General features: G+C 44.3%; 1 protein-coding gene across 1 annotated transcript; it reads right to left on the bottom strand.

Moving 5' to 3' along the window:
• Positions 1–765: 765 nt before the first annotated feature.
• On the bottom strand, positions 766–13,713 carry LOC137570898 (N-alpha-acetyltransferase 20-like). The gene is made up of 6 exons (XM_068279602.1): positions 13,663–13,713; positions 6,986–7,010; positions 5,279–5,369; positions 2,286–2,421; positions 2,049–2,194; positions 766–914 (listed from the first exon to the last, which is right to left on the bottom strand). Exons 3-6 carry the CDS (start codon positions 5,316–5,318, stop codon positions 829–831), a joined length of 408 nt encoding a protein of 135 aa, XP_068135703.1. The 5' UTR covers positions 5,319–5,369; positions 6,986–7,010; positions 13,663–13,713; the 3' UTR covers positions 766–828.
• Positions 13,714–13,926: the final 213 nt, after the last annotated feature.

The raw sequence follows: 13,926 nt of genomic DNA, 5'->3' as shown, positions 1-13,926 counted from the left end.
CAACATGCAGTCTGGATTGGCTGCAGATATACCCACAACACGCAGTCTGGATTGGCTGCAGATATACCCACAACCTGCAGTCTGGATTGGCTGCAGATATACCCACAACACGCAGTCTGGATTGGCATGGCGTCAGATCGGCTGCTACAATGAAAATTTACAGCCCCCCTCTGCTCCACTCGTTACCCCATGCTGCTGCTGCCGCCGCCTCACCTTAGATCGGCTGCTACATTTCTCAGCCCCCCTCCGCTAGTTCCAGCCAGGGTTCTGGTGCCGTCTCACCTCAGATCAGCGGCGGGCAAGAGATAGCAACCAGCCAGACCAGCGCACGGCAGCCGCGTGTTGAATTTAAATGCAGGAAGTGACATCATCTGTCACGTCCTTCCTTTTAAAGTCTCCGTGCGGCTGCCGTGTGCTGGTCTGGCTGGTTCCTATCTCTTGCTTGCCGCCGATCTGAGGTGAGACGGCGGCAGCAGCACGGGGGGAACGGAGCGGAGGGGGGCTGTACATTTAAATTATAGCACCTGAGGCATGGGGGGAAAAGGTTAAAGAAAAAAAAAAAAAGTCCCCTCAGCTCTGGGGACTCGGGGCTAACACTGCCACAGCAGGGGGGCCGCAGCAGAAGGCCTGGCGGGCCGGATGCGGCCCGCGGGCCGCCAGTTGGACAGCACTGCTTTGGAGGATCCAGAATGACACACAGCTTACAATTGTCTTTTAAATTTCCAAGTTGCTTTAATCTAATCTTGTTTAAATATACAGTCTTGAATAAAAAAAATTAAAAATACAACCAATTTACTTAAACATATAGAATATCTAAGGCAGCCAAGGTCAATCAATTTCTTCTGGCTTCACAGGTTCAAGTATTGGAATAATGGACTTTTTCTCTTTATCTCGTGATAATGCTTTCCTCATGTCTGTAACAAATAAACGAGTCCAAAACTGGTCAGTTTTTTTACAACCTACAGTGACTGTAGCATAGGAAAAAATACATTTATTGTGCATTTTACTCTGGAATAAATGGGACACACTAGACATTACGTTTCACTATATGGGGAAGGGGACACACTAGGGTTCACTATATGGGGGAGGGAAGGATACACACTAGGGTTCACTATATGGGGGAGGGAAGGATACACACTAGGGTTCACTATATGGGGGTGGGAGGGGGGTCACAAGACACCAGGAATCAATGCATGAGGAGGGAGAGAAGCACTTTATGTAAAATTAAGGTCTGGTTAATGGTGTAGAAGGGGTGTGACTAAGCGTCCCTCTTTGCTGGCTCCAAAAGTTGGGAGGTATGGAGATGGAACTCTCTGATTCGAGAGGCGTCTTATGTGCCGCTATTAGTACTGCTTAGCACTGCTATTTGGCCTGAGGAAGTGGGCAAGCCCCCACGAAACACGTTGCCAGTGCAATAAAAACTCTTCTATTAAATGAGTTTGTCTTCCTTGAGGTAAGCCACCTCCCCTTTTTTCATTTTATTTGTTATTAAAGTATTTTATTACTTCTGGGCGCCTCTTTCACCTATATCTTGTGCCATCAACCTCCTTTTGGATGGGAAACATCCCTCTTGGACCATTTACAGGTCACTTGAGGCTGTTGTTGTTTTTTATGAAGAGTGCGACCACCACCAGGTCTGCCTGATACCCGAGTGGAGTCGGGTTTGTACATCTTCACCTGCCGACAGTGGTTGGTTGCCCTTCTGCAACCCACCTTTGTGAGTATAATCTACCTTCACCTTTACAATATTTTCCCACTACTGTGACATACTGCACCATTTGGGCTTCTGTTGTCTGTTTGTTGTTCTGTTTTTTTTTCTCCTGTATAGGCTGACATTTTTTTCTCACCCCCAACTTTTATTCAATGCACGGGGGAAGGAGAGGAGCGCAGTGTGTAAAATTAAGGTATGGCTAATGGTGTGGAAGGGGTGTGGCTAAGCGTCCCTCTTTGCTGGCTCCAAAAGTTGGGAAGTATGGAGATGGAATTTCTGATTGGTAGTTATGTCTCTGCTAGTGACACAAGTAGAGAGCTTTATCTGTATAACCTACCATAAGCATCTTCATCTGGCTCCCCACTGCTAGTTGAATAATACTTTATCACAGTCCTGTACACACTGTAGCCCAGTTGTTTATACGTGTTGAATGCAACCTGATTGGAGACTCTTACGAAGAGGTCCACAAAAAATGCTTCTTTCCTGAACACCAAGAAAGGAAACAGGAGTGTTAGCTGAGGCCTTGAATGGGGTGGGGTGAAGCACATGTATACAGCTAGGAAATGAAAGTCACCTCTCAGAAATCTCTTCCAGAAGTTCCATCAGTTTGGCAGCTAATCCTATGCGTCGGAATTCAGGTGCCACTGACACTGCAGTGACATGTCCATGCCATTGGTCCCTGACCACGGAGCCCTCAGACTTTCCCATTACTGCAAGGCAAACATACATGTCATATATCCACTTATAGGATATTAATGTAGTTGTTATGGACTTGAAACAGCTGATATACTTTATACTGTGCAGGTTCTGGACTTTTTGCTGCCTGAGGCTAACTGAGGATGTGCCCCCGTTCCTGGCTGGCTGGCTGCGAGTCTGTGACAAACAAACTGCTCACCCTCAGCCAGTCAGCCATCCTCCATTACTCCTTAGTCAGCACAGCAGTGCTACCTCCTCCCTTCTGCTGTGCAAGTCAAATGAAATACTGCTGCTCTCCTGCTTCCCTCTTCCTTATTCAATGTCAGACTCCTCACACAGCACAACAAGCTGCTTTCCCCCAATGATGACCTCTTCACCTCGCTCGCTCTCCTCTTGCTTCTCCTCCTACTCTGACTGCATGCTGTACGTGTAAACACACAGTATAAGCATGCTTCCCCTGTGATTTCTGAGCCTGATGCAAGTGTTTCACCTTGCTTAATGAGAGAACCGCCTTTGACTATATATTGACCTGTCTTGGGTGCTATAAAGATGCAACAGAATTAGCTTGGAAACAATGTTAACACATAATATTTTTCATAAACTTCAGAGGCTAATTCAGCTGTTTACAACTACACAGGTAACATTAATAGGTGGAAGGGACATAAAGGGACATGGAGAAATAACTTGCTTACTATTCATCTTTAGGCAGAAACAGTAAAACTGAGCATTTATATAAGCTATATGTCCATTCATAGGTGGTATGCATAGTTACTGTTGGCCACAGCGATTGGGACTCGATGCCTCAGACAACAGTTCAGGACCCAGAGCTGTACAGACAGGTCGCTAGCCTTCAGGCTACTATTGTGTTCTGTTGCTATGGAGGGGGAAAGAGGGCCGACAGCCAGGGCCGGGCCGAGGCAGAGGCTGGAGAGGCTCCAGCCTCAGGGCGCAGTGTAGGAGGGGGCGCACAATTCATTCAGTTGTCATTCCCAATTGTGTTTGAAGCAGAAAGAAATAGGAAAAGGAGATACATGGCAGTGACTACAAGTCAGATAACTAGAGATTAAGGTGTTGGGGAGGTTGGGGGCCCTGGGGCGCCTCTTAGTCTAGTAGCAATCAGTGTGTGACGGCTGGGGCGGAGGGATGGAGGGGCGCACTTTGGTGTCTCAGCCTTGGGTGCTGAAGGACCTTGTCCCAGCTCTGGCGACAGCACACAGAAGAGCAGCATAAAGTGGGTGGGGTGATTAGTAGAATAACAGGCTTGGCCTACATTATGTAGGTTGTGCTAATTGCGCAATGCACACTACTTTGTCACTGTAAGTAACGGTGAATTTGCTGTGCGCTCCCTGAAACTTTACCATACGTTTGTGCATATGCACCATCAGGTACAAAAATTTGTGTGGGAAAAAACGTGCATGATTTCCACACAGAAAAATGTGGACCCTCCCTCAAAAATCTCTATAAGCAGTAATTCAGTATACCACGTTTACTTGATCACAATCAACATGAATAGGTTAACACAAGAAGACTTCATGACATCAAACATACCAACTTAAAGCAAAACTGAACTTAACATTAAAAGTTAAAATAAATCTGCACATTATACTTCTCGCACCATCTACTATCAATCTCTTTCTCCTCTCCCGCATCCTGTCTGCACTGTATCTGATGTCCCGTTTATGTCTGCACTGTATCTGATGAAGGGGACCCCTTGCGGCCCCGAAACAATTGTCATATTGTGCATTTTTTAATGGAATAAAAGCATTTTTGATTATTAGCAATGGTGTGCCGGCCAATCATGGACTCTCCCGCATCCTGTTTGTCCACTGTGAAATTCTCTGTCCTCCATTTTAAAAATGGCAATGACCGTGTAACAGCTTCCGGGTTAGCACACTGTTAAACTGTAATATTGCCCACTTGACCCATAGGGAAACATGAACATTACCAGATGTCAATTCAGTTATAGCTGACACCAACTGATATATAACTGACAGCAACTGATATATTTCAGTTCTGACGAAATATTGTCAGTACTAGAAGGAATCGTTGTTAGTAGAAAATGGTGAGCTTCTGAGAGGAACTGACGGTGAGGTTAGTATGTAATATTCATTTGCAGCTACATCAGGTGTTTATTTTAAATCATTTTACTCGGTTCAGGTTCACTTTAAGGACTTTAAAATGCGCCAACCACATAACGACCGCCTAACGCCGATAGGCGGCGGCTGGTCGTTTGTGCGTTTCCATGGAAACGTTCCATGTCATTTCACGGAGGGTGTCTCCGTGAACAGCCTGCAGGCCTCCAATCGCGGCTCGCAGGTGAAATGTAAACACGCAGCTAAGAAATCACCTGTGTTTACATTCTACGATAAAGGAGATCGGCGATCCCCGGCCTCTGATTGGCCGGGGATAGCCGGCATCTGATAGGCTGAAACCTATCAGAGGCGGTACAGGACGGATCGCCATCCTGTACCGCCCATAGTGAGCAGGGGAGGGAGGGAAGGAGAGGGAGGGGGGAATAGCGCTGCGGAGAGGGGCTTTTAAAAGCCCCCTCCCGCTCGGCCACACAGAGCGGCGCCGATCAGACCCCCCCAGCAGGACATCCCCCTAGTGGGGGAAAAAGGGGGGAAGTCTGATCGCCCTGCAGCAATCCTGATCTGTGCTGCGGGCTGGAGAGCCCACGCAGTACAGATCAGTGAAAAATGCCCTGGTCCTTAAGTGGTTAAAAAGCATCTATGTAAACTGAGCCTAATTGATCTCTTTTTTTTATTATTCTATACTTGAGAGTAATTTATTAATGTAGAAAATGTCATGATAATAACCGATGGGCAAAGAATCACTCAATTTAGCACTATGAATGGAGGGAATACTTACTGTAGCCCATAAGTTCTCCTCCAGGAGCCTCTGCTATCATGCAGTATTCTGGCCAGTGTGACAGGTACTCTAAATAAAAAGGAATCCTATACTGGAGGGGGTTCTATTAAGGCAAAACAAAATCAAAAATTAAATTACCCCACACCTGGAAAACAACTGGACATCTGAGCGTATGGTTAAAAAAACAAATAAAAGTCAGCTTTGGTGAAAACTGCATGTCATACAAATCAGTAATTACAGATAAACAGACTGATGAAGTACAATGCAAAGAGAGTTCTTGTTCTGAAAGGTCAAGCTGGCTCCACCCCCTTTAACATTCCAAGATATCTAGGCTGGGTGCACACATAACATAATGTGAAAGGCTGCGATTTATGTCATGTTTTATGCTAATGTGTGCGTTTTGGATGCATTTTCCATGAGTTTTTATATTTCCATTTATGCAAATCACTAGGAAGACAACAGGAAGCGGAAATACAGCAAAGAAAAAAAATGTTTTTTGGAGCAAACGCATATACAAACGCATGGAAAACGCATATCATTGCATTTCCATTGACTTTCATTATGTGCATTTTTGATGAGTCTATGAATATTGTGCAACAAAACCAGTGTTTATAAAAACGCAGGTTTGAAAACGCATGTAAAATGCATATGCGTTTTTATATGCGTTTGTTTCCTGCGGGCCCATAGACTTCCATCAGTGGCAAAAACGCAGTGTTTCACGCAACCCTAGCGTTTCTGCTATGTGTGCACCCAGCCTAAAGCTGCATACTCGCGACACAGGAAGATGTATCCAGCAACGTCTCCCTGACGACGATGAGCCCTCCGTGATTCATCTTCCGGGTGGCGGGTATGTGCGACGTCACGCGACAGGCACGAATGAAACTTGAAGCAATTGCATTACTTTGCGCGGGAGTCATCAAGGATCTTAAAGATATGATCCGACATGATGGTCGTTTTTGACGTGCAACGCTAAACAGGGTTCGCTGGATCGTGTGCCTGTACCCATGTCGCAAGATCACAGAAACGACCGCTCCTTGCTCAAAATATCACCGGTCGTTGGGAAAATCATCAGAAAAATTGCGAGGTGGGTATGAGCCTTCATCGATCATTTAATTTTCGCCGGTGGGCAAGAAGTCTCATGAGCTCCGCTCAGTTTACTTTCACATTGTTTCTGTCAGTTTCTTGAACTCCTGATTAATATGACTTGCAGTTTTCAACTATGCAACCTCTGATTATTATTATTTTTTTCATCACTTGCTGAGATTATATTTCTCTAGTGGGCTTTAAAGCGGACCTGAACTGTTGCACAGGACAGAAGGAAAACATAGAGAAATGCGCCTTGTATGTATTTAGAGTGTTTAGCCTGTCTAATTCCCTTTCAACTGTGATCAATTACAACTGTAATTTGATCTCTCAGCTGTGTCAGCTGGCTTCCTAGGAAGAGCAGCTAATTTGTAAACACAGGATGTTAACCCTATGTCTGCTTTCATGAAAGAAGGAAGTAGACACACTGCAGATTTATTGCAGGATTTGTATCAGTTGTAACAGAGAAATGTTTTTCTCTAAAGGTTATTATGCTGATGCTTATCTTTTAAAGCTGAGAGGAAGTTCTGAGTTCAGGTCCACTTTAGAGTAAAAGTCACTGTAGTGCAGTCACTGTACATCCTATTGGACAGAATCAGTCCGCCAGAGATTTGGTAAGGATACGGTTTCTGTGAGCGGATCCAGATTTCTGTGGAAACACAAAGAACAGTCTATCTCAATCAGACATTATGATAACATTAGTTAAATGAGCCGCAAAAGTTATAAGCAGAGATAAAATATGGATGAAGTGGGAATCTGCAGCTTAAATATAACGATGTTTGGTTTCACTGACATCCTGAATGACCACATAGAAGGCTGACAGCCAGGAAAGAGAAGATATTCCATTGCATTATAATTATTTACTGAATTCCTTGTATTAAACTGAAACTGATATGTACCGTATACAGGGTGACAATGACATCATGTACTGAGTGATGACAGCGACAGACATCCAGAGGCTCAGGGGCAGGTTTCATGCAAGCAGCTCAAGATCAATGTTAGTGTAGCACTCGGTTTACAACAGATTTCTGACTGTATCGTTACGTTTTTATCTCTATTTGAATATCATTAAAGAGACTCCGTAACAAAAATTGCATCCTGTTTTTTATCATCCTACAAGTTCCAAAAGCTATTCTAATGTCTTCTGGCTTACTGCAGCACGTTCTACTATCACCATCTCTGTAATAAATCAACTTATCTCTCTCTTGTCAGACTTGTCAGCCTGTGTCTGGAAGGCTGCCAAGTTCTTCAGTGTTGTGGTTCTGTGATGCATCTCCCCCCTCCAGGCCCCTCTCTGCACACTGCCTGTGTATTATTTAGATTAGGGGAGCTTCTCTCTTCTCTCTTATCTTTTACAAGCTGGATAAATCCTCCTCTGAGCTGGCTGGGCTTTCACATACTGAGGAATTACATACAGGCAGAGCTGTCTGCACTTTGCAGGAAGAAACAGCCTGACACTTCAGTGGAAGATAGCTGCAGGGGGAAAGAAACACACAAATGATCTCTTGAGATTCAAAAGGAAGGGTGTATACAGCCTGCTTGTGTATGAATGTATTTTCTATGTGTGGACATACTGTACATCAACCTACTTCCTGTTTTGGTGGCCATTTTGTTTGTTTATAAACAAACTTTTTAAAACTGTTTTTAACCCCTTATAATGCGGCGAAGAGCCGCAAAATTGTGACAGAGGGTAATAGGAGATGTCCCCTAACACACTGGTATGTTTACTTTTGTGCGATTTTAACAATACAGATTCTCTTTAAGGGCCCTTTTCCACTAGCTGCGATAATAAAGCAGATCGCAGCCGTTTTGCCGATCGCTAGAGCACCACAATTTACATGTAAATCGCGGTGCTCATTTCCCACTAGTGCACACTATTTTTTTCCCAGAATGCAATCGCCATTTGTGTGATTCTTGTCACGATTGTGCTCTGTTCCCAACGGCTATATGGCGCAATTGCGGGTAGTGGAAAAAGCAGTTTACGCGATGGCAAGCGCAGGTAATTACTAGCGGAAAAGGGCCCTTAGTGAGTGCATCCCAGAAGCTGGCCATACACTATACAATACTTTCTAAAAGATTAGTCATTGGGGGGGGGGTTGATCCACAAAATCCAACACATGGATTATCCCTCCTTGGTCCCTATTTACACAGGTCGATATTTTCCATTTAACCAATTTGATCATTTAATAGACTATGCTAGAACTGCCAAATCATTCAGGATCAACCGATTTTCGGCAGCTTGAACGGCGAGTTGGGAGCACGTTGCTATTGCCGAGTTCAGGGTGCACTGCCCAGCTTACTCTCACTGGTGCTTTCTCCCGTGTCTTTTCTCTACTGCTGGGTGCTCCTCCCACCAGGGCCGGTTCAAGTAACAATTGGGCCCTAGGGCAAAATTAGCCTGGGGGCCCCCCAACAGACACCCCCGACCAAAAAGCGCCATTAGAGGCCCTTTGTTGCAGTCAAATTTCCCTCCTAGGCCCCTGAACTGGCTGCTGACCCTCCCCAACTTAACATACTCTGCAGAGTCCCTGGGGAGCAACAGTTAAGATGGGGAGGGACACCTTGGGGGCCCCTACAGGCTCTGGCACCCTGTGGCAATTGCCTATTTTTTCCTATGGTAGCTCCGGCCCTGCCTCCCTCTCTCTTCACTCCCAGTGTGCCTGTGCCACATGACAAATGCTAGAACCAAACACTAGAAGCGTCTAGTGGTCACTTAAAGGACAACCGAGGTGACATATGACATGATGAGATAAGCATGTGTATGTACAGTGCCAAGCACGCAAATAAATATGCTGTGTTCCTTTTTTTTTCCTTTCTCTGCCTGAAAGAGTTAAAAACCAGGTATGGACGTTACAGTTTCTGTCTGGGTCAGGATCGGGTCAGACTATAGCATAACCCTCAATGATAAGCCATAAAACACTATACTGTCAGTCAATGACTTCTGAGAGTAGGAAAGAGATACATAGGGTCAATAATTCATAGATTTGAGCTCTGGCATACTTCAATGAAGGTGTCAGTGAGCAGAAGCAATGACACAGTAAAAACTTAAAAACTAGTTTTAAATATAAAATAAAACTGTGGAATATCCCCCAAAAAATTATTTTAAGGTGAAGGAGGATAGATACAGTTGTTTTTCTCATCGGTTTATTTTCACCTTTGATGTCCTTTAAGGGAAGTGCCACAGTGGCTCTAGTGTTCAGCCTCTAGCATTTAGTCATGGGACACGGCCCGGGTGAGAAGAGACAGGGAGGAGTGTCGGGCAGTGGAGGGAAGACAATTGCAAATGGACAGGTGAGTGTAAGCTCCGCTGCCTACACTCTGAGCAGCCTGGGGGAGAACACAGATAGGTAGATCCAGCAGGCAACGCACACAGATTGTCAATCCATTTCATTCTGAAATCAATTGAAAAATTGTGTACAGTGGAGGGATTCAATCAGATTGATCCCTCTCTGACCAGATAATGATCTGAGAGGGATCTATCTCTTGGCCACATTGCCTAGAGTATGGCCACAGTTTTCTGTCAGGAGTTCAATTTTCATATTTTCTTCAAAATATTTTTTCATTACTTGGCAACTGAATAAGTGCTAAAAAATAGGAAAAGAAATTATATCAAACGTATTCTAAGTATTTCTTGCTAAAATGTGAAAACCTATCCTGTGAGAAAATATTCTATTTTCCTCTCCTTATGGCTGAAGTGAAAATAAGTGAGGTAAATAATGTTTTCTGTATCAAACAACCCTAAGGCCCCTTTTACAAAACTTGCCTTGCAAACCTGCATTGTGTTACCCTGTTTCTGACCCCCCTCCCCACCGCTGTGCCCGCTGCTCCCCCTTCCTAACTGCTACCCCCTCCAGATCGGCGCCCCTCCCACCCACAGCCAGGTGGGAGCTGCCCCCCCACTTCCGCTGCCTGAGAACCTTCCTTACCTTAGGTGGAGTCTGCACTGAGAGTGTGATTCCCTTTCTATTCTGGTCGCTCTCCTGCTGCTATTTATCACTGACAGCTGTCAAGTGGACTGCTATGTGTGGCTTCTCACTTTCTACACCTATCCGGACAGTCCAGCAGCGTAAGCTGTTTCATCCTTATGGACTGAACAAGGAGGTAATTCATCAAAATGAAAATGGCAGTTTATTTGTACTTAAATTTTAAATTCATATTTACACCTCCATATAAGATGTACATTTGTCCCAGAGTAAATGCATTGTAAATATTTTACTTTCTATAAAGCTGTCATTTACAGCCGATATTATAATCAATTTATTCTAAACCTCTTACCTACAGGTTTTAGATTAGGCCATCTCCTCATGGGGGATTCTTAGGATTTATTTTACTCTCAAAAGCTCACTATGATCATATGATTGTTTGATCCATAACCATAGACCATTGCCACGCCCACTGCTCCTGCTGTACTTGCTGCGTGGGTTGCCAGAGTCTACTGGTAAGAGGTCATCTGACACCTCTAGGCCCATATGCAATTCTCTTTTTCACCTGTTTTCTCCAAGTTGATATTTTCAGAACTTGTCAATACAATACCTTTTAAACTCCCTGCAAGCATGAAAATACATAAAATCAATTTAATAGTACTTGTTCTAATACTTTTGGTGCTTTTTTAAATTGCGAAATGCTGGAAAGTTATTTTAAAGAGAAGATGAAAAAATATCACCTTGGAGAAAACTTTGGAGAAAAAGTGAATTACATATGAGCCCTAGGCCCTTATGCAATTCACTCTTTCTCCTGAATTTTCTCCTAGGTAGAGGTGTAGCAATAGGGGGTGCAGAGGTAGCGACCGCATCGGTGCCCTTGGGCCAGAGGGGCCTCGAAAGGCCCAGCCTCAACAGTATTATCTCTTTATTGGTCCTGTGCTGTTAATAATCACTTCTATAGATGCTTTGAATAGTAGTAATCATAAACACACTGTTCCCCATCCCCTTCTTGCACCTCGGGCACTGTGGCTGCCTTTGTCACGTTTTGGTGTGCCGTCTCAATTGTTATGTATAGAGTGCTTAGGGGGGCCCAATGTAAACTTGCGCTGGGGCTTGTAGCTCCTTAGCTACGCCACTGCTCCTAGGTAATATTTTTAAACTTTTCAATGATAGTACTCTTACTCTTACACCCCGGGCATAACAATAGGAGATGCGGCCACTGCCGTCGCGGGGGCCCCCCTAGGGCCCGCTCAGGGACTTTTTGGGCGGTAGGAGGGGTCGCAGCATAAGAGGAGAGTGTGGCAGATCGGTAGGGAGGGAGGACATTCCCCCCCCCTCACCTTGGGTTCTCCTCTCAGCGCTCCCCTCCTGCAATCATTGGTGGCAGCGGGCAGCAGCAGAGGCGGCAGGATAACACATTACCTCCTTCTCGCCGGCGGTCTTCTGTTCTCTAAGAGCTTCATGCAACTTCCTGTGTAAACAGGAAGTTGCTCTTAGAGAACGGCTATATATATATATAGCTATATACTGGGCACTATGCACTATGGGGGCGGCGATTTTTTAAAATTTTGCCTCAGGCGGCAAAAAGTCTAGGGCCGGCCCTGGCCCCTGCTTACACCTACTTTTTAGTACTTAGTACTGTTCTGAAATCTCTGAAAAGATCAAACACTAACACAGGAACGCTTTGAAGTTGCACACGTTAAACAGGAAATTGGATTATTCCTGGACCTGGGACATTGGGGTAGCCCCGGGGCACACATTTTGCTATAAAACAGCAGCTAGGACAGTCACAGATCATCTTGTCCCGAGAGTAGCTCATCGCTAGAGATTATCCCCTAGGAAATCGGAAAATTCGTATCTCTCCACGGTTGGACATTTGCGCTGGTAAAAGTTCAATTAACGTTTATCCCATTTTATTTTCATGCAAACTTATCTTTGTGTGTATCCTTGTAAATTTTTATTTTGTAACTTTTTACTTTGTTTTTGTAAATCTTTTGTATATATTATTTTCTGCATTGTTCCTCTTTTTTTCCTGGAATATTAAATCGTTATTTAATAAGTTTACTGCTGTACTAAACTAACACTCATAGCCTAGTAGAGGAGACTGAAGTGTAACGGTGTATAAGTCCATGCCTGATTGTATGTTTGAGCAACACTACCGTATAAGATTGTAATCGCGTTGCGTGTATGGGGCACTTCCGCACTCGACAGCAGAGTGGGAAGTCTCGGAGTGGCTAACAGTATCGTTCGGAACGTCTGTTAGTGGTTTTGCTTCACTACAGTGTAAGATTGCAACTGTGTGTGTGTGTGTGCGCGGCGTTCCCGTATTCGGCCTAAAGCGCAAAGCTGACCCGAATATGAAAACGCGGATTGCGTGCTGAGCACTCGACAGCAGAGTGGACGTGTCTAGCAACAGCTAGAGGTGGAAGTGAGAAGTGTTTGAAGGGTCGCAGCCTTGTGGTAGCTCGACTAAGGCTGCTTCCCCTCTCGATCTGGTCAAACGTGCAGTCGGGAACCGTATACACAGGTGTGCCGCGGGCCGGTTCTTGACAGCCCGCTCAGGGCCTTTTTGGGGGACAGGAGGGGTCGCAGCATGAGAGGAGAGTGTGGCAGATTGGCGGGGAGGGGGGACATTCCCACCCCCCTCACCTCGGGCTCTCCTCTCAGCGCTCCCCTCCTGCAATCATTAGTGGCAGCGGGCGGGCGGCGGCAGGCTGAATACATCTGTCAAATATCTGATCGATATCTGCTTAAAATGATTACCAACTCAGTAAAGGACCAGCCTTTAGAGCGTCATAACCAAGATTAGACAGTAGTGGGTGCGTGCTCACTATAAACAGAATATTTATAGGTTAACAGTTTTACCTCTGAAAGAAAAACGCAACACTCAGCTGTTGAATTTTATAAAATTATCTTGTTGTTAAAAAATTGATAAAGCTTATATATACAGGAATATACATCTCTCCAGTTGTTGTCAATCATCAAAAAAATACATTTTCATCCAAAAATACATTTTCAAAGTTCCTTTAGTTAAAAGAGTCCATTTCAATATAGCAAATATTCTGCTGTAGCTTTTATCCTTCATCAATAATTGTTGTCTCGAGATTGAACAGTGTATGGTACACACAATATAGCTTTATCCTTAAAAATGATTATATGAAGTTCTATTCTTATATGAAGAATTTAAAGTAGATATATCTTAATCCATCAAAGCTTGTTAATTGCTTCTAAGCTTGCAATTGCGTTTGAATAGTAAAACTTATAGCATAGAAAAAAGTTATCTAAAACTCAAAAAACTGCTGAAGTTTAAAAAGACAAGTCTTTAACGTTTGCATAGACTAATTGTCAAAGAATTCACCAAGAATTATTGCATATTACCTCTCTTGGGTTTCAGAATCACAATAGAAGGTAGTCTCTTGCTAGGCCTCAATCATCTCAGTAGAGTTTCAGGCTTGATGTTCCAATGTGCTAGCCTGCCAGGCCTTTTTATTGTAATTTTTCCAATATGGCGTCGGGGTAGGGGATTTTACATGAAGTCATGTTCTTATTATAACATTACCTCACCCTTTATTTTTAGATAGGATATCTAGATGCCCCTTATGGTTGTAAGTGGTAGTAGCAGGCACAAGAGATGCCTCCTGT

Source organism: Hyperolius riggenbachi, chromosome 4 (assembly GCF_040937935.1).
Source record: "Hyperolius riggenbachi isolate aHypRig1 chromosome 4, aHypRig1.pri, whole genome shotgun sequence".
Classification (NCBI taxonomy): Eukaryota; Metazoa; Chordata; class Amphibia; order Anura; family Hyperoliidae; genus Hyperolius; species Hyperolius riggenbachi.
Note: the sequence above shows the minus strand (reverse complement) of the source record. Positions and strands in the feature narration are given on the sequence as shown.

Bases quoted from the DNA above. Each gene is read 5' to 3' on its own strand.
- LOC137570898 (XM_068279602.1), bottom strand. From the start codon at position 5,318: ATGATAGCAGAGGCTCCTGGAGGAGAACTTATGGGCTACA. The intron at 2,195-2,285 runs GTGACTTTCATT...CTTGGTGTTCAG, and splicing joins CTGGAAGAGATTTCTGAGAG to GAAAGAAGCATTTTTTGTGG. The intron at 915-2,048 runs GTAGGTTATACA...TATTTGTTACAG, and splicing joins GCCAGATGAAGATGCTTATG to ACATGAGGAAAGCATTATCA.